The 23,700-nt window shown below is 37.4% G+C and overlaps 1 protein-coding gene across 7 annotated transcripts in view; it reads right to left on the bottom strand.

Moving 5' to 3' along the window:
- Positions 1 to 23,700, bottom strand: part of DLG2 (discs large MAGUK scaffold protein 2) — a 1,973,535-nt gene that overhangs the window by 28,052 nt on the left and 1,921,783 nt on the right. For 6 of the 7 annotated variants that reach the window (XM_057748299.1, XM_057748301.1, XM_057748302.1 and 3 more), the window contains one exon: positions 301 to 400. The exons of the other annotated variant lie outside the window; for it this stretch is intronic. In XM_057748299.1, the coding sequence (XP_057604282.1) occupies positions 301 to 400 (100 nt within the window). The remainder of the gene's footprint in view (positions 1 to 300; positions 401 to 23,700) is intronic. 7 annotated transcript variants of the gene reach the window in all.

Here is a 23,700-nt window from a genome sequence, read left to right as displayed (position 1 = left end):
CTTGGAGAGTTGCATGATAGAAAAGGTGACCCAGTCTGGGTCACAGATAAATGCTGTTTAGAAGCAAAGTCCCTGCTTCCTCAGGTCCCCCTCCAATGCATTCTGCAAAGAAGAGCTCCATCCAGGGAAGGATCCAGACTGCAGCCAAACACTGGTCACAGTAGTAAGCCCTGACCTGCCTGCCTGCCGTGTTTGTTTGCCTAGGTGTGTGGTGTGGGGGAGCCTACATCATGCGTGTTGCCCGTGAAGGATTTTTTTCTCTTGTGTTGCAGGTGACATTCTCTTCGAAAATCTACTTACGTTCAGGATCACTGGTTTCCTGCTCACTCTGCTCCTTGTTCTTGTAGAATGGGAATTTTCGTGAAAAGATGAAGCTCTTTTTACGCTTGTCATTGAATGACTGTGAAGGAGAAAAGGCATGGGGCAAAAACAGGGGACGTCTAATTGTTGTCACACTCATGCTGACAAAACAACTAGTCTGTAAAAGCAGAGAGAGCTGTAGTGACGCAAGTGGACAGTCTAAAGGGGTGTGGGAGGGTCCCTAAAAGCAGATTTTAGTTTCCAGGAGTGTAAATTCTGAAAAATGACACCTTGGAAAACTTGTCTCCTAATTAAAAGACTGGTTGCAGGTAAATGATGATGGAGGAAATGAGTATTAAATTGGAAGCAGAAGACCCAGAGTCTCTGCCCAGCTCTGTAACTTGCTAGTTCATCACCTTAGACAGGTAACAATCTCTCTGAACCTCAGAATCTTCTTCATCTGCATAATGAGGATCATGACAGCAGCTCTCAGGTGGTGAGACTCATGTAAGGCAGTATAAACATAAAGTGCTCTGCAAATGTCATCTTCACCATCATCATCATCAGGTAGAAAAGACTTTACTAGAGACACTAGACACATCAGTCTCTAGATGTCTTTTAAATAACTTGAATTTGAGTTAGTTCAGTTTGCATTTGATTAAAACTGCACAGAGATGTGTATGGATTTATGATACATGATAATTATAGTTCCCACACAGATATGTGATAATTATAGTATTATATTTTCATTCAAAAGAGATTTTAAAGATAATGGGAGCACTAAGCCCTCATTTGTAGACCAGGGTCTAGAGGCACAGAGAGGCTGAGTTCTTTGCCAGTATCACAGAGCTAGTTGGTGAAAGTTAAGACGCCATCAACCAAAATCTTAAAATTGCTGCTAAAGAGGTATTAACTTGATATTCACTCAAGCAAAGGAGATATAATGGCCACTTATCTATATTCTGATGTGATAAGAAATAATGGAAGAAGGGCTGTCCTTAAAAATGTAAACCACTCCATTAGCTTAAGTGAGGTGGAATTTGAAATAATACAGATACACATAACAGAACACATATATCAGAACTTATTCATTCAAGTGAATATCAGATGCTTGCCTAAAAGATTCCTTAAGGAAATTCATTTATTCCCACTGTTGCTGTTACGTAAATGCTATCTGGGGTTCTTCTTTGTGAAACATGTTCTCAGTCATTTTACAGGCTATAAGCCACACAAGTCTTGGTAATTTCATATTGACGTATCATCTTAAAAACATGTTTTGCCAGCTTATTTGACTGATTTGGTTCTGAGGGTCTCTCTCCAAGAAACAAGATTTGTTACCACATAGGTATTATTGTGCCAAAGACTGAAGGTAATTTGGCAAGGGGTATTCTAAATGGTTTTAGCAATGACAGCTGGTAGGAATAAATGTAGAGCAAGCAAGGTGACTACTTGGAAAAAACAGTTTGGATAGATGTATTTTGGCCCATTGGTGGGAATTAGTTACGTGCTCTTATGAATTTGACACTTGACAAAATGGTGTAAGTAACTTATTTTCTTTGTATACTCATGCACTCCTATATCAAATATCCATTTTGGTAGTCAAGTTCATTTAGGATATATTTAAAGTACTAAAATGTTGGCGCTGTCATTCAGTAATTCATTACTTTTTTAGTTACTAGGAAAATTCACCAAGCTTAATTTTATGTACCATTAAGAAGGTTTTAAGAAAATCAATAAATCAAATACTTAATAAATTCTGAAATTAGGGGACACATTTTGTACTTCATATTCAAGAACTAGAAACATATTCTCAGGGAAAAAAGAAGTATCACTTCAGAATTTATTACTCTACTGATAGCACTTGTGTTCAATACAGTTTTCTAATAATCTGTAATTAAGGGATTGGTGTCCAAAGATAAGGCTGGGAACTCCCCCCAAATTTTCCCAGTGAAAAAATGGTAAGTCCTTAAAGGAACATTAAACATTCTTGCATCACTCCAGTTTCATGCCACTTTTACATTTCAAGCATATATAAATTTCAGTAACTGAAAATAAAAGAAAAAAATATCATGTAAGAATTAATGACACGTGATATTACAAAATATGTTAGACATTTAACTTCAACATTATCGATGACTTGTCATGCAAAAAAAAACTTACACATTTTCATGCAAATACAAAACAATGCCAGGAGGAGTAAAGCCTGGGGTTAAAATGTAGACATGAATGCACAATGTGGAGGCCTTTGAGGGCCATATGGGGCTGCATGCAAACCACATTGCTTCAATTGTCTTGTGGGGTCAAAGGAAAATGAAAATGTGTTGTTTGTGATTCATTCTTTTATCTTTTCAAAGCAAGGACTGTAATGTGTTAACATTTCCCGAGTATGAAAATATTGTGTGTCGTGGGTCATCTGATTGGGACATCGTAATATTTAGCACCACACTTTTTAAAAGAAGAGAAAATGTATAATAATTCCTCAGAAATAAAGTTATCTAATGTATCAGTCTATTACCCAAAGCCATTCTGTACTGGAGTTAAAGAAAAGGTAATGGAATCATTCATTGGTGGTCACATTGCCTTACATTTATGGACACAAAACCAAATCACAACTTCAGTTCACAGGCACAGATTTAAGTCACACATTTAAGGTCTTAGTTAAACATTTCAACGAGAAGAGGAATATGTGGTTTATAGTGCTCTAATCTATTCTTTACTTTATTAGATGTGTATAATATCATTATATAAGCTGTTTTTCCATTGCTGTTAATTTTTTGTTTTAATTTAGAAAAGGAAAATCTGTTACGCGAGTGTTAAGTGAGAATAATAAATTAGCACTTACTGTTCATGGAACACATCATTCTAAAGCAACTGAAGGCTAACCTACAGCTCTATTAATCATACTTGATCAATGCTATTTTTCTTTATATTACAGTATCTTAAATTACAATTCATTGTTTTCACGGCAGAAAACTTCTTTGAGTAGAGACTTTGAAAATACCAACCACATGTGGCAAGTGGCAAGTTGGCATATCTAAGAATTCCATTGTGGAATTTGACCTGGATCACTGAATTCTTATAAACAAAAGTGGTAAAAAGACAACTACTAACATTTGCTGAGCACTTATTATGTGCCAGGCTTGGTTCTAAGGCTCTGTATATGTGAATCTCCACACTAACTCCATGAGGTTGAACCATCATTATTCTCATGTTATAGATAAGGCAACTAAAGTTTATAAATCTTCTGTTACTTGCCCAGAGTCATACAGTTGGCGAGGAGTGAAATTAGGATTTGAATTTGCAAATATTTCTGGTTGCAAATATTGCTGTTCTTAGAGCAAGAAAAGTTTCTGCAACTCAAGACTGTTTCAAGTTTATATTTAAAATCATTAGCACCTGACTCTCTTAAGTGACACTGTAATCTGTCTTCATTCCCATAGCTTCACTGCTTGGCAATTATTTACTTAAGCCATTAGATGCTATTGGCTTCAACAATATTTTTGTGAGATATCCTGCTACAATTTTTTGAGACCCTTTCATGTTTTTGAGGGCTCTATTCTATTGCTCTTATTGTTATAATAATGTAAAAAAATAAAATAAAAAATTTCAATGGGACAGGTTATGAATGGCATTTGAAAGGTAATTGCCCACGACAGGCAAATTTATAGGCATAGCAGATTAGTGGTTGGTTGGGGCTGAGTGACGGTAGCGGGTACAGAGAATGGGAAGTGACAGCTAATGGATATAGTGTTAGTTTTAGGAGAGATGAAAATGTGCTCAGATTAGATTGTGGTGATGACTGTATAACCCTACGAATATACTAAACAACACTGAATTGGACACTTTAAGTGTGTAAATTGTATACTATGTGAATTACACCTCAGTAAGGTCTTAAGGAAAACAGAACCCCCTCCCTAACCCCCATACTATGGGAAGAGAGGAAACAATCACAGCATGTTTTCAATTTTTCTTGGTGTAAATATTTTTAATCTTTAATTGAATGAGAGGAAACCTCCCTCCTCAACTCTTGCAATCAAGCAGATACACATGCCTTGTTTATCTGATCCTGTTGTGTCTCTGTTAAATGAATACCTTTCATGTTGTGACAGACATTAGAACACTCATCCCAAGAGTCGGCATATTATTACTGTCACTCAGAAGTCTCTAAGTTGTTAGGTCAAATGGCACAAAATTGCACAGCCTGACCCCAGGATGTAATGGCATTGGTGAACTGGTTTAAGATAAAATATATGCTTCATGAAGAAAGGAAACAAAACAAAAAATTCAAATTGCTCCTTCTCCCACTCAAATCCCATGGTCTTAAAGACATGAGTGAATCTTGATGTATTCTTATCTTTTTCGTTTAAAAAACTTTAAAATGAGGGACATTTTAAAGTTTTTCTTCTTCGTGTTCTGATTTTTCAAGCTTCGAATGTTTTATAGTTCTAAAAACTCACATTCATAATATGAATGTTCTCCAGGCAGAATTTAGATTTAAATGTGTACTGAGCTCAGATACACCTTTTTCTGTGACTTCTTTCTCTGTGTTTCTTTCCTCTTAATTCATTCTCATCTCTCTTCCTCTAAAATAATTATGTTCCCTTTGGAAAGTTGTTACTAGAAGTTTGGGCTATCACTTTGTACTATACACATCATGTTTTCATACAGAAAAAAAGAAAAGAGAAATTTAAAACTAGAGAGGTCCAAAAACAATGAGACAAAGAGGTTGTTAAAGGAAAGACAAAAGTTGGCCTGAGATATGTCTGTTCCCAGAAATGTGTCTAAATGGATGTGTGTCTCTAACAGTGTGTCTGTAACAGTGTGCCAGGGTTCTGTTTGCAACTCTAATGAATTAATGGATCTAGGCATTGAGCATCAACAACTGGCAACAGCACACACACAAAAAGACAATCAGATCATATGTGCTTCCTGATGGGAAAACAAAATATTACCATAAACTCGCTCTGGAAACCTCTACTCTTGAAAGGAAAGGAAAGGAAAGAGAAGAGAAAGAAGAGAAGAGAAGAAAAGAAAACCCTCCTTTGCCAACGAATCTGAATCTAATCAAACAACTAGATCCATCTACCAGTTTACAGAAATAAAGAGGACAGAGAAACCTACTAAATTATACTACAAAGAAAATCTGTATACTACCAAAAAAGCAAAAATTATACTACAAAAAAAGCAAACTCTGTAAGACAAATGACCTGGTTTCTTAAATATAAAAATGGAAACAAACTAACAAAAAATCGGGGAAAACACATAAATCAGAAGAGAATTAAGAGGGATCAACCAATTGCAAGAGATTTCACTTCCGGTTCAAACAAAGAAAATGTAAAATAAAGAAACAAAAAAGTATTTATGATATTTATGAGTCAATTTAAGACCTAAAATAGATGTAATATTTGTTAATCCAATAATTATTAATTTTTATGTGTGATAAATGGCATTGTGGTCATGCCATATTGAAATATAGTTGAAATGATTTAATTTGAATAGAATTTGCTTCAAAAAAATATTGGAGGAACATAGTATTTACCCTCTGACTATTTACCCTCAGAATATATTCTAAAGATAGAATTGGAAAGAAATTTTGAACTTCACTTCGCAGGCTTACTGTCGGTTGAATTCTGAAACCATTTGGTGTGTGAGTAATAAGCAAGTGAGTAAAACACACTGATGTAAAACAAGGTTGTCCTCATGTAAAAAGGGTGTGGCAAAATCATGGAATGAGTAAGGAGAGGAAAAATCTTAGGATGGTGAATAGTAATTAGAAGCATCTGATATAAACTTACACTTTTCTAAACAACTTTATTTTCTTTCTCTGTTCATTAAAGGAGCCTAGATGTAATGATATCCCAGAAGCAAAAAGTACACCTGGTGCTCAGATTTTGTTTTCTAAATGCCATTTCCTACAAAAAGGAATTTGTTTTGTTTTGTTTTGACAAATGGCTGATTCCAGGGGCTGGTAAAGTATAAGGTGAGTCTGAACCATTTTGTTGGACTGGAAAGTAAAATGTACTAAATATAAGCACAAAATTAACACAAAATTTAGAAAACCGAGAACTAATGAAGGCATGTCAAAAGGACACCAAATCCAGTTTAAAAGGGATCATACAAGCCAAATTTAGACAATTTGAATACTAAAATGAATAATGAAGGAAATGGAATATAACACATTGAATTAAAAAAGAAAATCATGAGTCCATAAAGATTACCCAAAATACCTAAATTAAGTAATTAATAATGGGGAAAAAGAGACAGTTCTGTTACGTAGAATGCTAACTAATATCTACAGAAGAAATAATAAAGTTAGGAAATCACCATTTTTCAACTATCATAATAATAATTAATTCAGGTAAGAATCATCAGTGGTTTACTAAAACTACCGATTAAAGATTTGTTGGGGAACAGGGTACATATCTTGTAACAGATTAATTATTAAAAAGGTGGGTAAAAGTGCCTTTATTGTGGAGTAATCTGGCAAATACCACCTTAACCAAGTAATCAAACTGAGCATCACCAAACAGTGGGATAACCTAACACCATGTGCCTCCTGATGGAAAGCACTGAGAAGTATACTGTATCACTGATATAATATTCTTGCCAAAAATGCTTTAGATGAAGCTAATCATGAAGAAATAATCAGCAAATTAAAATTAGGAAACATCCTCTTAAAACATGTCAATGTCATAAAAAACATAAAGAGCTAAGGAACCATTCTAGAGTAAGGGAGATTAAGGAAATAGGACAAATGAAGTGCAATGTGTGATCCTGGATTGAATTCTGGATCAGAATAACAAAAGGCCATAATTTCTAAAACTCCCTCTCAAAATAGTTCAGGGGAGTTTATCTATCTATCTATCTATAGATGTCTCATATATTTGAGAATATACAAAACAAGATTAACCATGAGTTGGTAATTATGGAAGCTAATAGGTACAAGAGGTTTGTAATTTTATTCTTTCTACATTTTTATATGTTTGAAAATTTTCATAATAATGAACTTTGTCTCATAACTTATACCATACACCAAAATTTTCTAGAGATATATTGTAGACCTAATTTTAAAAGCTTAAAGTATACAATTTCTAGAAGAAAACAGAACATACTTGCAATCTGAGGTAGACAAAGACTTCATGGATAAAACACAAAAGCACTAATGATGAATTTTTTTAAAATGGCAAACTGGATTTCGTCAGTTAAAAACTTTTGCTTTTCAAAAGAGGTCATTCAGAAAATAAAAAACCAAGCCATAAACTGGGAAACAGTGTTTACAATACATATATCTGCCAAAGGATTTTTATTCAGAATATTTAAAAACTTCTACAATTGAACAATAAAAAGAAAAAACATCCAATAAAAAAATGAGCAAAAGACTTGACTGGGTATTTAACATAAGATATGCAAACAGTCAGTAAGCATGTGAAAAAAACATATTAGTCACCAGAGAAATTCAAGCTAAAGCAAGATACTACAGCATACCCAATAAAGTGGCTAAAAGTAAAAAGACTGACAATATTAGGTGTTGGTAAGGATGTGAAGTAATTGGAACTCTCATATAAATTGTTGGTGGGGATGCAAAATGGTATAGCCACTTTGAAAATAGTTTGGCAGTTTCTTGTAAAATACCATATATCTAACCTATGACTCAGCACCCTTAGATATTTACTCAGGAGAAAAACATGTCCACAAAAAAGTGTGTATAAGAATGTTCATAATTCCCCAAACTGGAACTCTAATGTCCATCAACAGGTAAATTGACAAACTGTGATATATTGATACACACAATATATTGTTATTGCTACTCAGCAATAAAAAGCATTGAATTACCAATATGAGCAATCACATGCATGAATCTCAAAAGCACTATGCTGAGTGATAGAAGGCAGACACAAAAGAGTACGTATGCATGATTCCAAATATAAGAAGTTCTAGAACAGGCAAAACTCTTCTAGATATGATGGTTGAAATCAAATTTGTGGTTGAAAAGTGAGAAAGTATGCCTTTATATGGCTGGAACCATGACACTTCCCCAAAATATATTTCTAGCCTAGGCTACTCTCCTTAATATATATAGGTATATCTTTTTTTTTTTTCATTGAAGTAGAGTTCATTTATAGGTATGTCTTCTATATCTTAACTTGGGTGCTGGTTATAGCAACCCTTTCCCCTTCGTCCATTTCACAATCACTGACATATCTTTAAGGTTATATGCTCAGATGTTCTACCCAAGGCTGTCACAGGGCATCTACTCATTTTTACATAGTTATCGCTTCCATTTCTGTATCTAGGATCTAGAGCAGGTAGGAATTCAATAAATATTTGTCAAATGAATGCATGAATTAAAGTGTTGAGGGATGATTCCCACTGGGAATAAGGGGAGAAACTTTTGGCAAAAAAGGAGAAGAAAAAGAAAGAAGAAAAGGCATAACAAACATCTAGAGAAAAGGGGGAGAAGTAATAGAAGAGTAAGAACCCTAGACAGATGAATAATGTTTGGCTTTTTAAATTGAATTTCTTGGCAGTTATCTCTCAGAATTTGTTTTTTTCTCATAAATTTTATCTCATAATTCTATGCTCAATGATCTGATCTAGTTGCTGTTTATTATTAGTAATAAAAATGTGCTGGCTCAGCTATTTGCTTGTATGCATTTTTGCACAGTATCACATCTTCAGCTTTATGATCCATAATTGAATAATGGAAAAGTTTAAAAAATTTTAGTGGTATTCATAACTTCAATAAAATTTATCATTTAATTTTCCCTTTCTAACTTTTTTTCTGACTTTTATTTCTTTTCCTAACTAATAAGGTTAGTTTGTTAAAAATACTTCTTCAACTAACAAATGAAGCATGCCACTCTGAGAGAAAATTTGAAAGCAAAAGAGGGGGAAAGTTACTTGTCATCCCATTAAATCACCTTGCTTTTTGTTTTTGAAGAAAATTATTCTGTTTAAATTTAGTTGTATTATTTTGTCTACAGAATTTGAAATTCTGATTTTATTTTTATTTACCATTATAACACACAGTAAGGTGTTATGGAAAAGTGCTTTGGAATTTAGCTATATGACCTTAGGAATGCTATTTAATCTCTGAGCCTCAGTTGTGAATATTTAAATATGATAATATATACAAAGTTATTATCATAGTGCCTGATATTTATTAAAGCTTAATAAGTAGGATTCAATTATTTTAATAGTGACAGAAACTTTCCCATATCACTAGAGAATATTTGGAAGCATCAGCTTTAATGAATGCTTAACAATAGAATGAAACTTGAAATCTATAACAAAAAGAAATTTAGAAAATCCCCAAATATGTGGACATTAAAAAAAATGAAAACACTATCCTAACTAACCAATGGGTCAAAGAAGAAATTACAAGGAAACTAGAAAATACTTTTAGATGAATGAGAATAAAGACACAGATACCAAAACTTACAGCAGCTAAAGCAATATTTAGAGAAAAACTTATAGCTATAATATTAAAAAAGATCTCAAATCAAAAGTCTAACCTTCCACCTTAAGACATTGGAAAAAGGAAGGCCAAACAGCCTAAAGCAAGCAGAAAAAGGCAAATAAAGATTAGAGCAGAAATTAATGCACTATAAAGAATAGAAAAACAACAGAGAGAAATCAGCAAAACCAAAAGTTAGTTCTTTGAAAAGATTAACAAAATTGATAACTGTTAGACTGGCTAAGAAAAAAAAAAAGACTCGTTACTAAAATTAGGAATAAAAGAGGCGATATCATTACTGACCGTACAAAAATAAAAAGAATTACAAAGAAATACTATGATCAGTTTTATACCAATAAATTAGACAATTTAGATGAAATGGACAAATTTCTAGAAAGACACAAGTTACCTAAACTGACTCAAGAAGAAAAATAACTCTGAATAGACTCATAACAAAGAGATTAAATTCATAATTTGAAAAATTAGCCATAAAAAGCCCAGGCCTAGCTGGCTTCACTGGTGAATGCTACCAAACATTTAAAAAAGAATAAATATAAATTCTTCACAAACTCTTCCAAAAGATAGAACTCATTCTATGGGGTCCCCATTACCAGACACCAAAATTAGAAAACACATCACAATAAATGAAAACTAAAAGCCAATATATTTTATAAGCATAACAACTTAATATTTCATCAAATGGATTTACCACAATAGGCTTAAACATTCTTATATTATTGGATACTTCGGTGGTTTTCCATTGTTAAGTACTGTATTTTGCAATGAATATAACATTTTTTTGTATTTCAAATTACTTCCTTGGGATAGATTTCTAGAAGTTGAATTATTGAGTCAAAAATTATGGATAGCTAAAAAATTTTGACACTGTCAAACTGCTTTCAAAATGATCTGTACTAATTGATATTTCCTCTAGCAACCATTTATTCTAATTTATAATTGGTCCCAATGATGTGTCCTCTCTGCCTTTTTTCCCCCCTTCTAACACCCTCTACACAGTCCTAATTACCCCACTGCAGTGTAAGGCTTCTATGAGAAAGCTACATTTTAGGTCTGTTAGCCAAGGGCAAGATTTATTTAATCAAGCTGAAAGAGAACACTGATATATCCTAAGACTGGGAAATTAAGTTCTGGTTTTTTTATTATCAAATTCTCTGCTTGAAGAGTAACTTTTCTAAAAGAAGTTATTTGTCACAAAAGTGTAAACTTTACATTAAAATCTGAAGCTATGAGACAATAAAAATTACTATGAAAATAATATATTTACAATTCAGGGCATCATACCTAGAGACATACTGAAATAATTGGTTAAACCATTATTCCTGAGTAGTTCATGAGTATTGTACCAGTACTAGTCTAATCAAGTGAAAAGGAAAACTTTGATCTATTACTGTAGACAGTATTCTCTAAATGATCTGGAGACTCTTTCAAACTGCCCCCACCCCCCACCCTTTTTTCTGCGAGGTTGGGACGGGGAGGTTATCATTCTGGATATAGGGCTCTGGTGCTAGGTTTAGTATGAATCTATTTGTTAAGATTCAGAATATTCCAGCATGGATGTGGACATGACCTCAAATTGGGAGAATCACAGTATCAGAGAATCAGACATCAGAGATGGTGCTGTTGTACTGAGTTGTCTACTACAACTGAGTTTCTTCCACAGTTCATCCCATCTTGCAAACTTGAAACTTTGTGTGGTCACTGGGCCATAGCTAAAGTTGTTGGAAAAAGTGAAAATGGTTTTCTTCAAGTTCACTGTAGCTAATGGAACCTTCACACTGTTGTTAGTTAGGGGGTTACTCATTCATTTATTTATTCACTTTATTTATTAATAAATTTCTGATTTTCACTATTTAGTCATTAATAAATTTATTTATTGAATGGCTACTATGTCCTTTTATGTGCCAAGCCCTCTGCTGAGCCCTTGGCAATTTGGTCTTTGCTTAAATAGACGTTATTTGTGACTAGTGCAAGAGATGATAACATTCAGTAATGCATTCTGACAATGTGTCATTTTCCTTGTCAATCTGTGCACCATTTTGTGTGGTAGACTCCATAGGAAATTGCCAAGCTATGCGATTCCAATTAGTTGCTTCATAATTCTAGAACTGTCCATCATTTCGTCATTAAGCCACAAAATACTAACGGTTTATGCAACAACCCATAGGATCTGAAACCAAACAAAACTAAGCAAAAAAACCCAAAACTTGCATTTCCAACTTTACTCATTTTCAAGATGTTCTCATCAATGGGACACATTGGAATGATTTTTAAATTCTCACGTGTTAGAAAAATTGGGATTGGAATAGCTGAATGGATCAGGTGTTAGTCACACTGCTAATTTCTTGATTTCCACGTTAATGGTGTTTTGCCCCTTTTTCTTTCCTCCTTTTCTCCCTCTGTCCCTCCTTCCCTCCCTCCTTTCCTTCCTTTCCTTTGATTGCTATTTGCTCCAACTGAAAGGTTCTAGTCAAAGGCTAGAGGGCTAAGCCTAGAAGATGTGGCTGTCAGGATATAACCGGTCACAAGCAAGCACCAGCTGGAAAAGCTCTGGGAGTCACAGATGGGGGTCCAACCAGCTGATCAGTGTTGGACAGGAAGAATGCCCTTCAGGAGCCAGAGAAGCCAATAAGTGTCCATCGGGAGCTGAGAATCAGACTGAGAAGCAGCAGGAGACTTGGATTTCCAGTGTGACTTGGGTAAATCACCTCACATCTCTGGGCCTGTGTTTCCATCTGAAGAATAAGATGCTCAGACCAGCTGATCGCTGAGATTTCTTTCATCTCCATCATTCACAGAAGCTGAAACCTCATTCAACATCAAGTTAAAAAAATTCCCCTTTTCCTCTTTCTATTTTAGCTTTCTCTAAATACACTGATAATTGAGAGGGCCCTTTATTCCTATGATTTTTCATTTTCCAAAATCTGGAGTTTGACAAAATAGCTGATAACATCCTAACATGGATGAAATCCCCTTTAATTATCTTTAATGAACCTTACCTGAGCACCCACAAGGTTGTTAGGCTTATTCTCTATTATACACCTCTCCCTTCTCATCACCCAGATTCATCCAGTTTGCAATTTGAGTTTCCTAATTGCTTTATTGAGGTTAGTTTTATGTTTCATCTTCAGTCTAATTCTGTAAGGATGAGGATCTTGTCTGAAAGTTTTCTTTTGCGCTTCCCACAGTGCCCCAGAACTACATGTGGAGTAAAATCGGTAACAGGGACTTGGTAATCATAACAGCATTAACATTTGTTAAATCCTTACCCACAAGGGAGGTACTTTTCTAAGTGATTTACATGGGTTAACCATTCTAAGTGCTTTTCGCATATCATCAACTCCTATTTTGTGTCCACATTTTACATATAAGGAAACTGAGGTATTGAGCGGTTGGTCACTTGCTCAGGGTTTACACAACTGTAAGTCATGAGCCAGGTTTCATACCCAAGCCGCTGGCTCCAGAGTTGAGCCCTTAACCACTATGCAATACTGCCTTTCTGTGACTGCTTGCCAAGATTCCAAGTATGCATTCCACCCTGCTTTCAGCATATAGGCACCTTAGCCATTGCCGAGAACTTCTCCAGGCAAATTACTTTCTCTGTGGAATTTTATACTTTATTTCTGAAACATAATCTCTGTTACTTTATTCTTTTCAAATGGTTCATGCAATGAGATTTCTGTGATGGGTCCTCTAGGGTCAATGATAACATTGAATGTTTTCTACCACGATGAAGTAATATGCTCATTTGCAGGGAGGATGCCACTCCTCAATTTCATTTCTTCACTCCCAGGAATGCCAGTTCTTCTGAAACTTCCCTAGGGGCTCCTCTCTTTTTTGGTAATCCCTCAGGCCAGTCCTCACTGGCTGATTCTACACACCTATGCTGAAGGTGATGTAACGCCAGCACGGACGCTGTAAATTGATTGACCCTTACCTGTATGAGAAGACCCTCACTCAAATCAATATATTGACTTACACCAATAGAAAGAAACAGAACGCTGTCTTTTCTTCTGTTTCCACTGCTGTCTGCACAAGCACTTCTGAAGTTATTCATCTCATGAACCTTTCCTGAGAGAAGGCTTTCCTAACTACTCCATGTTCCTTTACCTTAGCCAGTTACATCCACTTATTCATGCACCAAATATATGCTGAGCACATGTATAAGCCAGTTGCTGAGCTAGGAACTGGAGCCACAATAAGGCAGACCTCGCAATTGAGTGACAGAGATTCCTAAGTTACTAATACAATGTGACAGTGTGTGCAGGATACTGACGAGGTATCAGGAAGGCAGAATAAATTCTGCTGTGGAGGGAACAAGAGGTAAACTGTGAACTAGATATTGAAGAATAGATTATCATTTACCACATGGAGCAGAGTGGGTGGGGAGGTTATCCCACCAGCAAAAGGAGTTAGGCAGAGTTCTTGACTGTTCTACGGTCAAAGTGTGTCTTTTCTCCAAATAACTCATTGATAATAATAATAGCAACCAAGATTTATTGAGCTCTTTCTCTGTGCCCTTGTCAGTATAATCTTGTCAAACATGTTGTACTAATTATCTCACTGAATCCTCCCCACAATTCCAGCGCGCGCACACACACACGCACCCCCCCCCATCTATACTATTATGCATATACAAATGAGAAAACTGAGGCTTAGAGAGGTGACAGCATTGGCCCAGCCAGGGAGTGGCAGAACTGGATTCAAACTCAGCTCTTGGACTCCAGAGCCAAAATGTCACTACTAGTTTATTTCCTATTTGCACTTTTCTAGGGCTGAGTACATAATAGTTGCCCAAGCAGTGCTGGCTGAGGGAAGAGTTGGTTGACAGCTAGTTGTCCATGGCAGGGGGATCTGTAACATGTCCCATTGCAGGCAGGAAGGGAGGGACCAATGACTTCATTTCACAATCTGGTTTGTTGTTTGGAGGCATGTGATGCTACAGGGTGAGGCCAGCATCACTAGAGACTCCCAGGTATCTCTTCAGTGAGAAGCGTGCAAGGGGAAGAGATAAGGGCCCAGTCCTGGCGTCGGATGGGCCCAGGCACATCGCTTCTCTGCGAGACACATTTTCTTTCTGAGAGTCTTCCTTGCAAATATGTTTGATCCAACTCACTAGCTGTGTGGTCCTGGGGCAAGTTATCGAACCTTTCAAAGATTTATTTTCCTTATCTGTACCATGCGTACTTCCCACCATCACCAGCATCATTATCACCAGTGGTGACATGTGAGGCTCAGAGAAGCAACTTGCTTCACTTGTGGGCCTTACTGTCTAGTGGCAGACAATAGGCAAATATTCAGGCTATACTCGCTATGGAAACTCCAAGGAGAGACTCCTGGCCCTGGCTCCTTCTATCCATGCAAGCTTAGGAAAATCACTTTCCCTCCCTGAGCATCAGCATCCTCTTCTGTCAACTAAGGAGATAAATGAGATGGCCTGGAAGGTCCTTTAAGCCGTGAGGATTTTTCCTCTTCCTCCCCCTGCCTGTTCCTTCCTATTCTTCCCTCCTTCAACCCTCCTGGATGATGATGGAGTTTCAGGAACTGATGGGTTGCTCTTTGTCTTCCACTATCTGAAGTCACCTCCAGACTCAGAGCACGAGGTCACTTACAGCATTCATGTCTCAGGAGTTAATTGTTGGCAAACCAATAAGTAAAATATAATAATAAATAGTGTTTTTTGTAAAGCTGTGCCTGATTGAATAATTCTCACTTCATGCTTGAATGGAAGGAGGGGTAACTTACAAATGGAGGTAAATCCATTACAGCTGAGACTGTTGGGCCCTCGACCTGTAGCCCCATTTTAGCAGGACGAGTCACAGGGATTAGGACTCTCACTGGGATTTTGGTCCTGTGGCAGAAGAGTGGAGAGGTGGTTTGTGCCCTGGGCATTTTTGTCTAGCCCACACTACAACTTTCATCTACACACTTCCTTTCAGGTGCATTTCATATGCTATATGCTAGCAGACTGTGTTTTCTAAGACACACAGAGCTCATCAGAAAAGCAGATTGTAGTTTTAATGTGAGAGGATGTGAGTGGCCTAAGGGTTTCTCAATGGTTCATTCTTTGGGGAGAGAAAAATCGAACATCGCTTGCTAAACTTTGAACAGCAGCTGATAAAAGTACAGATTTTCACTTGGCTAGGATTTGAATTCCTCGAAGGTTTCAGAGGGCAGAGATAAAAATCATGAAAACACATACACACATCTCAAGGGAATAAAAACACCTTCAAAACCCCCAGCACTTCCTTTTAAGAACAATCTCTTCCCCTCTCTCTCTCCCTCCTTTCCTCCCTCTTCTGTCTCTCTCTCTCTCTCTCTCACACACACACACACACACACACACACACACACACACAACCCCTTTCCTATTCATGTTCATGTCACGGCCCAGAAGGTTCATTGTTATTTCTGTGTTAGACACCAGGGATCATTGAGTGAGTCTGTCACTATAACTACTGTCACTTTAAAGCCAAAGAGTGTTTCTTGAGAGTGGGGAGGATTTTTTTCCCCAAGCATCCACCAGAAACTTTGCCATCATCCTTAATTCCTTCCTTGTGCATTTCTGTCATTTTTTTCTCCATCCCTCCTGCTACTGTCCTGGTTCAAGGGGAGGCATCTTTGCACCTTGTCTGGACATACTGTTCATGTAACAATTGTTTCACTTGTGAGAAAATACACTCGCATCACTTAGCATGGTGCCTAGGAAATAGTTAGCATTTAATAAACAAGATTATTTTTTACCCATTCTCAATCCTCAATTCAGGGGCTGAAGAGTGCATGTTTTAGTAGAAGATACTACATTTGACAGCAATATCCATTACTTGAAGATTCCAAAGGAGTGGCATACTAACGTCCCCATCATAGGCTACTGCAGTGGTAAATGCAACCAGGCATGTATGAGCTTAGCCATGGTAAGTGCTCGATAAATCATAATTACCTTTATGCCACAAGCATTTATTGTTTTTGCCAAACATTACATTCAGGGCTCCAATGGCAAAAGTGCCTGGTGCAAATTAGAAAATGGCACCCTTTTCTGGGAAAAGGAATTGCAAATGCTCACTCTTTCAGGCTGGTTCTTGCTGAATGTTATTTGGGATGAGTTTCACCCCCCCATGTGTGTCCCCTCGGCAACAGTGTGGCTATAATAAATATTAGGAACACAAAATGAAGAGCTCACAGTTTAAGCATTTCATTACCGCACTGCTAAAACTGCTATGATGCAGTTATTTACAACAAGCTGTGAGGGCACCATGGAGGGAGCAAGCCCGCTGGGGAGGCTGGAGAAGGCTCAGAGGCACTGTTTTAGCTGAGGCTTTAATGAGCAGGAGATTGTCAGGTGGAGAAACAGCAAAACTCAGTTCCGATGAAAGTTCTGCCCAACAGGGGGCGCAAGGCCACCTCTTCTCCCCTTCACCCTTCTGCAGTTCCGTGGGACTAAGGAATGGCAAGAAACTTTGTGGATGGAGTAGAGGATTTAGGGGAGGGTAGAACTCAGAGAAATGGCAGGGAAGACAAAGAGGCAGCTCACCTGCACTGTGAACCTCTTCGTTACATATGATACTACTGAACATTTAAGAAATAATTGAGCACTAGATGCACAGGACACATTTTTCTGCAGAAATCACATATACAGTCAAGAAACCATTCTTTTGTCATTTAATCAACCACTTCAAGTATTTGGATTATAAATTCTGCAGGAGAAGAATTTTGCGGCTGACAGAGAAGTCACCAAATCTACCCATCAAAGTCTTTCATCACAGGGAAGAGCCTATTTACTATTAAATGGGAAAAAACCCCCATATGTTCCTTGGGTTTCTCAGCCCACAGCAGATTAAAAATAGCATAGTTCTACTTGGATGCGGGCTTGGCAGAGGTGCTGCCCTGGGCACATATGTGCAGACAGTGCCAAGGGAGTACAGCTGAGTTCTGCAGAGAAGCAGGAAAGGAAAACTGTCAGGATCAGATTCAGCCAGGGAAGGCACCTGCAGTATGATAAATGAGGTCCATAATTATTCATTAGACAACTCCCAAGGGGTCAGAGCTAGGGGCTGGGTAAACTGGGAGGAGAGAGAATCAGCCTGGGACCCCCGCAGTGGTTTTTTGGTGAATGTAGTGGTAAGAGAATTGTCTTCACCTAACATCCAGCAGGTACAACTTAAAAGACACTTCCACACAGCAGCCACTACCATGTTTACATTTGTGGGTGAAGATTTAGTAGTACTAAAACACTGTCAATCACATTTACGTTGTGATTTTGAAATTTGTTGCTATAATATATAAATGCTAAACATATATGGCATTTAATCTGTAAATTTATTTTAACTTTATAGATAAGAGCTATAGGCATAAGATATTGGTACTTAATTTTATGCTTATATATTTAGTGAACATCATCATAAAGGGTTTAGTCAACACTGCAGTTGGGTGGGGACAAGGAGGATTATTTTCTTTAAAAAGGGCCCCTATGTAGTTTTCACCTCATAGGGTTTTTGTGAAGATTTAACGAAAAACATTCTTATAATCTATTAGCAAAATATCTGGCTCATAAATAACCTTCAGTAAATGTTAGTTGTATAGTTATCACATCTACTGATCAAAGTCAAATCCTTTGTTTACCAAATGTGAACTCTGCCTATTACTGAGAAGGGGGGTAAACACAAAAGTTGTATCCGCTCTTGGCAATCAGCTGGGGTAGAAAACTCCTTACCTTTAACAAGGCAATGAGCGCAGTCATAAACAGTGCTGAGCAGCAATCACAAATTCATGTATTTATTTTCTGACTGCAATGTGGGCTTGTGTCCCAACACACCACCTCCACGACGGCCTGCGGGCATGGGAGGTGTTCACAGGATGCTTCCTCCATAAACGAGGAACGACAAGCTCTATCATTCACGTTGAACACGTGCTCCAAATTCATTAAGGTGTTAATTCTTCGTGGCAGGTGAGTACAAGCCAATTACAGAGAGAAACGGTGGCTTGCTGGGACCTTCCAGGAAAACAACCATTCACATCAAAAATGCCCAAATACCAGTTTCAACAAGTAGTAACAAAATCTTCACAAATATTTATGAAGTTGTCAAAACATGAAAGGCAAACAGCACTCTGCAAGCTTTTTGCTTCTTTTCAAGAGAGGTAGGCTGTAACGCAGACTGACAAGTGCTTGCAATAAATTTGAGATGTGGAAAACTCTCACCTGGTAGTTGTGTCACCCAAATTGCTCAGAACTCTATATAAACTGTTCGCATTATCACTACTAACAATTAAAGGATGTTTCCCTGAGCTTCCTCATTGGTACCTATGTATACCAATCGCCTTTGCTTCATGGAAAGAGTTATTTTTCCCCTTTTCTCTAAATGGACCCCAAGTGCACAGAATTTGATAAATCATAATCCTTGGCCATGAAATGCTTTTCTTTGTTTCATACCTTCACGTTAGGTGGGAGATTCATGGCGTTTATTACACTATGATAGATAACAAGTGGGCTAAAACACATGGATGTTTTTCTCGAAAGAGGCAACTTTGATTTCACTAAATATCCTTCATACTATGTCTCTTTTTGTTAATCTCACATGTAAATGAAGCACATTTACCGCTCCCCTCTTACTAGTCCATTTTACAGAGGAATATTATACACCAAGAATGCCAACTTCCAAGGAAATCCCAGTTCTTCCCAGACCATCCAATGTTTGCCAAGAGCAAGCAAAGTCTCATGCATCTCTGTTTCCCCCAAACCCTGGCACAGTGCTGGATATGAAAGACACCTTGTAAACCTTTGCTAAATAACTGAAATGATCTTCATGTGCCTTCAGAGGATAACACTTGGCTGTGTGACTATGGACAGGTCACTTAATCCTCTGTCCCTACCTCCTCATCTATGAAATGGATAACATACCAAAGAGTTCTCTAAATATAAAGACTTACTACTAGTATCCATGAAGAATTTCTTAATCCCAGAGGAGTGGATCCATTACAACACATTTCTGCTTTTAATCTGGCTATCATTCTAAAATTGGTTTCATTTTTTATAAAAACTCTATTTTAGTGACAGTTTTATTGAATCTGCCCCTGGTTGGTTTTCAGTTCAATTCAGTGGTTATTTCAGTACCACGCATAAACTGTGCTGATTTCTAACAGCACAGAGCAACTACTTAGTGCTGGAAACTTGCACTGGAAGGTAAGGCAACCATCTCAAGGTGGGGTGTTACGCAGATATCTGTTTGAGGCTAGGCCTAAAAGCATGTGCACAATTTTAATTTCTAGTCTGGGTTCTACCAAGTTCATGCTGCCTTCCACTGTCATCCATGGGCACAGTTACTTTGCATGATTTGCCTTTACCCGTTTCTCTACCAATTAGTAACTCATTCGGGATCCCCCATATGTTCACGGATGACACTTTCAACATTCTCTGCTAAGCACTATTGCTATCTGTGACCTTTCAATCGCTAAGAAGCCTCTGTGACCTGAGTCCTTCCAGCACCTTCCTCCAAGATGCCCGCTACTCCAGTCTTTCCCAGGTACCCAGCACCTATCCTCCCAGCAACAAGAGTCAATGTCTTTATTCACAAACAAATGCTGTCACTACTCTGTCCCACAGCCAAAGAACAGCCTCCTTGAACTTTTTAATGAAATACTCAATACCTCCTATCATCGGACCTCAAGATACATTTCCAACCTTACTTCCCCCACTGCCTCCCTGTGTCTGTTCTTTGTTCCAGTCAAACATTACTTGCTGGTTGTCACACACCCTCTACTCCTTTACTTTTGCTTCTACTATTTTCTAAGTGTGAAAACTACACTTATTCTACAGTGGTTGAAATCTTATAGACTTAGATAAAATGCTACCTCTTCTTGGAATCATTTCTTCATTGCTCTCACTCAGATTGGCCCTCCCTTCTCTCCTCTGGATCTCCATTAAGACTTCGTACATCTCTCACTAAACTTTTTTCACCTTATGCTATACTGGGGTGGGTGTGTGTGTGTGTGTGTGTGTGTGTGTGTGTCCGTGTACTAGAAGGTAAGCTCTGGGATAGCAGAAGTGGGGCCTTACTTATCCATGTCCCCACTCAGTGGCCAGAGCAGTTTCCTGTACATAAGGGATACTCAAAACCTATTTAGTGAAATGAAAGGAAATAACACTCAGATTAAGAGAACCTACTTTTAAAGGCAACAATAAATTGTTTGGTTCTCCATTCACAAACTACAGCAAAAATTATATAGGCTATACCCTCTAATTTATATACCTTTTCTCCTAATACATCACCTTCTTTATTCTCACATTATTTAATTCAGTAATTATTGGTTGAGGGCCATGAACTATTTTAGGCCTTAAATAAATCACATTTCCTGCCTTCAAGGAACTTGCAACCTACTTTCCAGATTTTATTACAGTTGAAAAATCAGAGTCTCAGAACAAGAAGCTACGAGTTCCAGATCACATAGCTAAGAATACAGTCCAAGGCAGTCTAATTTCAGAGGCTATTTTTTAAAATAAAAGGGTAAAGTATTTAGGTATTTTTTAATGAATATTAGGAACATACTGGAAGCTGTTGGGGAAACTTTTCAGACATTACATGATCTGTCATTAAAAAGAAAAAAGACTTTCTACCCACATATAAACGCAGTGTACAGTTGCAAAGAGGCAAGATATACTACTTTTGCTTGATGAGACTCTGGCTATAATTACTATAGTGAGGAAGTCAGATGACTGGACAGTGGCATCTGCATCTTTATCTTTCAGTATTGATATTTCAGCTTTTAGGAAGTTAAAAACTTCTGCAAGTGAAACATGTAAGCTCTAAGGTGTGACTCTAGGTCTTTTACCTTAAAGAGTCAGGTTAAAGGAAGCCCTGTAGTGAACCAGAACTGATTCATGAATAACTCCCGAAGTAGAAATGGTTTTGAGCCAAATTCTCTGCATAATACTTAACACCCTGAATTAATAGCAGGAAGAAAATTGAACAAAAGCTCAGTGTTCTCATCTGATGAAACTATACTTGTTATTTATATAACCACAAATTATACATCTCCTATTTATATTACTTTAGCCTTAGCATCACTAATTAAATAGAATTAGTTATGCTAATAACATCTAGAATGAGTTCCTACATAAAAATGCCTTAAAGAATCAATTATTCTATTCTGCTCACATAATATGTCATCACACATGGCCCAGCTCTGCCACTTACTAGCTCTATGAGCTTGGATAGGTTATTCATCCTTCCTAAACTTCAGTTTTCTCATCTGTAAAATGGGAATATTAAGAATTTTTATAAGACACAAGTGAGCAATGCCTATAAAAATAACATGTAGAACATAAGACAGTCTACGGATGTTCAGAGTAACTGGAGTACTGAATAGAATCCAGCAGTTCTCCAATGCAATAAGCAATGATCAAGTCTGTTCTAGAATTTTCCACAGGTAATTACACAATATGGTAGAGAACTCAGAAAGAATCCTGATTTGCAGTCAGTGGCAGGAACAGGAGTGTAAGATGAAGATCAGCCTGCTGCCACCTCTACCTTCCTGCCTAATCGTAAAGCCAGCAAGCACATAGAATCACCCCTGTGTCAACTCTCCCTTCCTCTCTGTCCATAGCACACTGTGTGTGTGTGTGTGTGTGTGTGTGTGTGTGTGTGTGTGTGTGTGTGTGTGTGTTTGGGGGGGGTATTGACTAGTATTTCTAGGTACTTATATATTATCTCTGTTAATATGATTTCCAGTTTTATGTATCAGGTGATTGAGACTTAGCTATATTATGATAACTCTGATAGAAATTGGTCATTCTGTGTGATATCAAACCTTTCCGCTACACCTGTGTATCTCAAATTTTAGCAAACCTATAGAATTTTCCTGGAAGCTTGTTAAAATGCAGCTTTCCTATCTCCATCCCTAGAGATTCTGATTCCACATGGCTGGGTTTGAGCCTGGGCATCTCCATTTTTAGTAAAGAGCCTCAACTGATGCTGATCTAGGTGTCCCAGGGTACACTTTTTTTTTTTTCCTGCGAAATATTTTCTGGTCTTCTCTTTCCTTTCTGCTGCTACTCTGTGGTCCTAGGTCAGGCTGTCTCCATGTCTCAGCTGCATTATTGAAATGGACCCCAGCTGTCTAGGGTTGCCTCCTTTGGGAAATTTATTCCACACAGCAGGAGAGTGATCTGCTACAATTCTAATCTAATCTTGCTAAAATCCTCCAAAGCTTCTCCACTGCCCTAGAGATCTGGGTCCTGAGTTCCCCTCTGCCTTCTTGGCTGAGTCTTGCAACTTTGTACTTAAGCTCTTGTATTTAAGTAACATGAGGCTTCTTTGGCTTCCCTGCACACACTGGGCTGCTTCCTGTCTTTACATGCCCTCCCCTCTGCCTACAAAGTACAGGAGTCTTTCCAGCCTTTTACAGTAGATTCTACCAATCCTTCAAGGCTCATTTGGGACATTATCTCTTCTAGGAACTTGCCTATGAACTCCAAGAGAGGCTTAAGTATTCCAGGTTTGAGTTCAAATAGCATCTTGGCCTCACTTCCCATTCAACGCTTAGCAGATTCTATTTGTCATTTGCTAATATGCTTATCTTAGCAGATTCTATTTGTTATTTGCTAATATGTTTATCTCCACAGAATATCTTATGATTCCTACAGGCTGGAACCCTGTCTTATTCATGGTGTGCTTCCATTGCCTAAATCAGTATATGGCACATAGTACGGCCTCAACAAACGTCTGTTAAACTAAAACTTAAAAAACTGAAAGCATTAGAGAGGAGGAAACACCATGAGCAAGTGAATTTGTTATGTTTCAATTTACCATATCCTTCCAACATTCAGGAAGTGAAAGCTTTAGCCTAATTAGTCAAGGAAGATAACATTGGATTTCAAAGGTATTTTTAAAAATTTACAACTTTTGTGCTTGTTTCCTCCTTGGGTTGAGGTT

This window comes from Hippopotamus amphibius, chromosome 9 (assembly GCF_030028045.1).
Source record: "Hippopotamus amphibius kiboko isolate mHipAmp2 chromosome 9, mHipAmp2.hap2, whole genome shotgun sequence".
Lineage (NCBI taxonomy): Eukaryota > Metazoa > Chordata > Mammalia > Artiodactyla > Hippopotamidae > Hippopotamus > Hippopotamus amphibius.
Note: the sequence above shows the minus strand (reverse complement) of the source record. Positions and strands in the feature narration are given on the sequence as shown.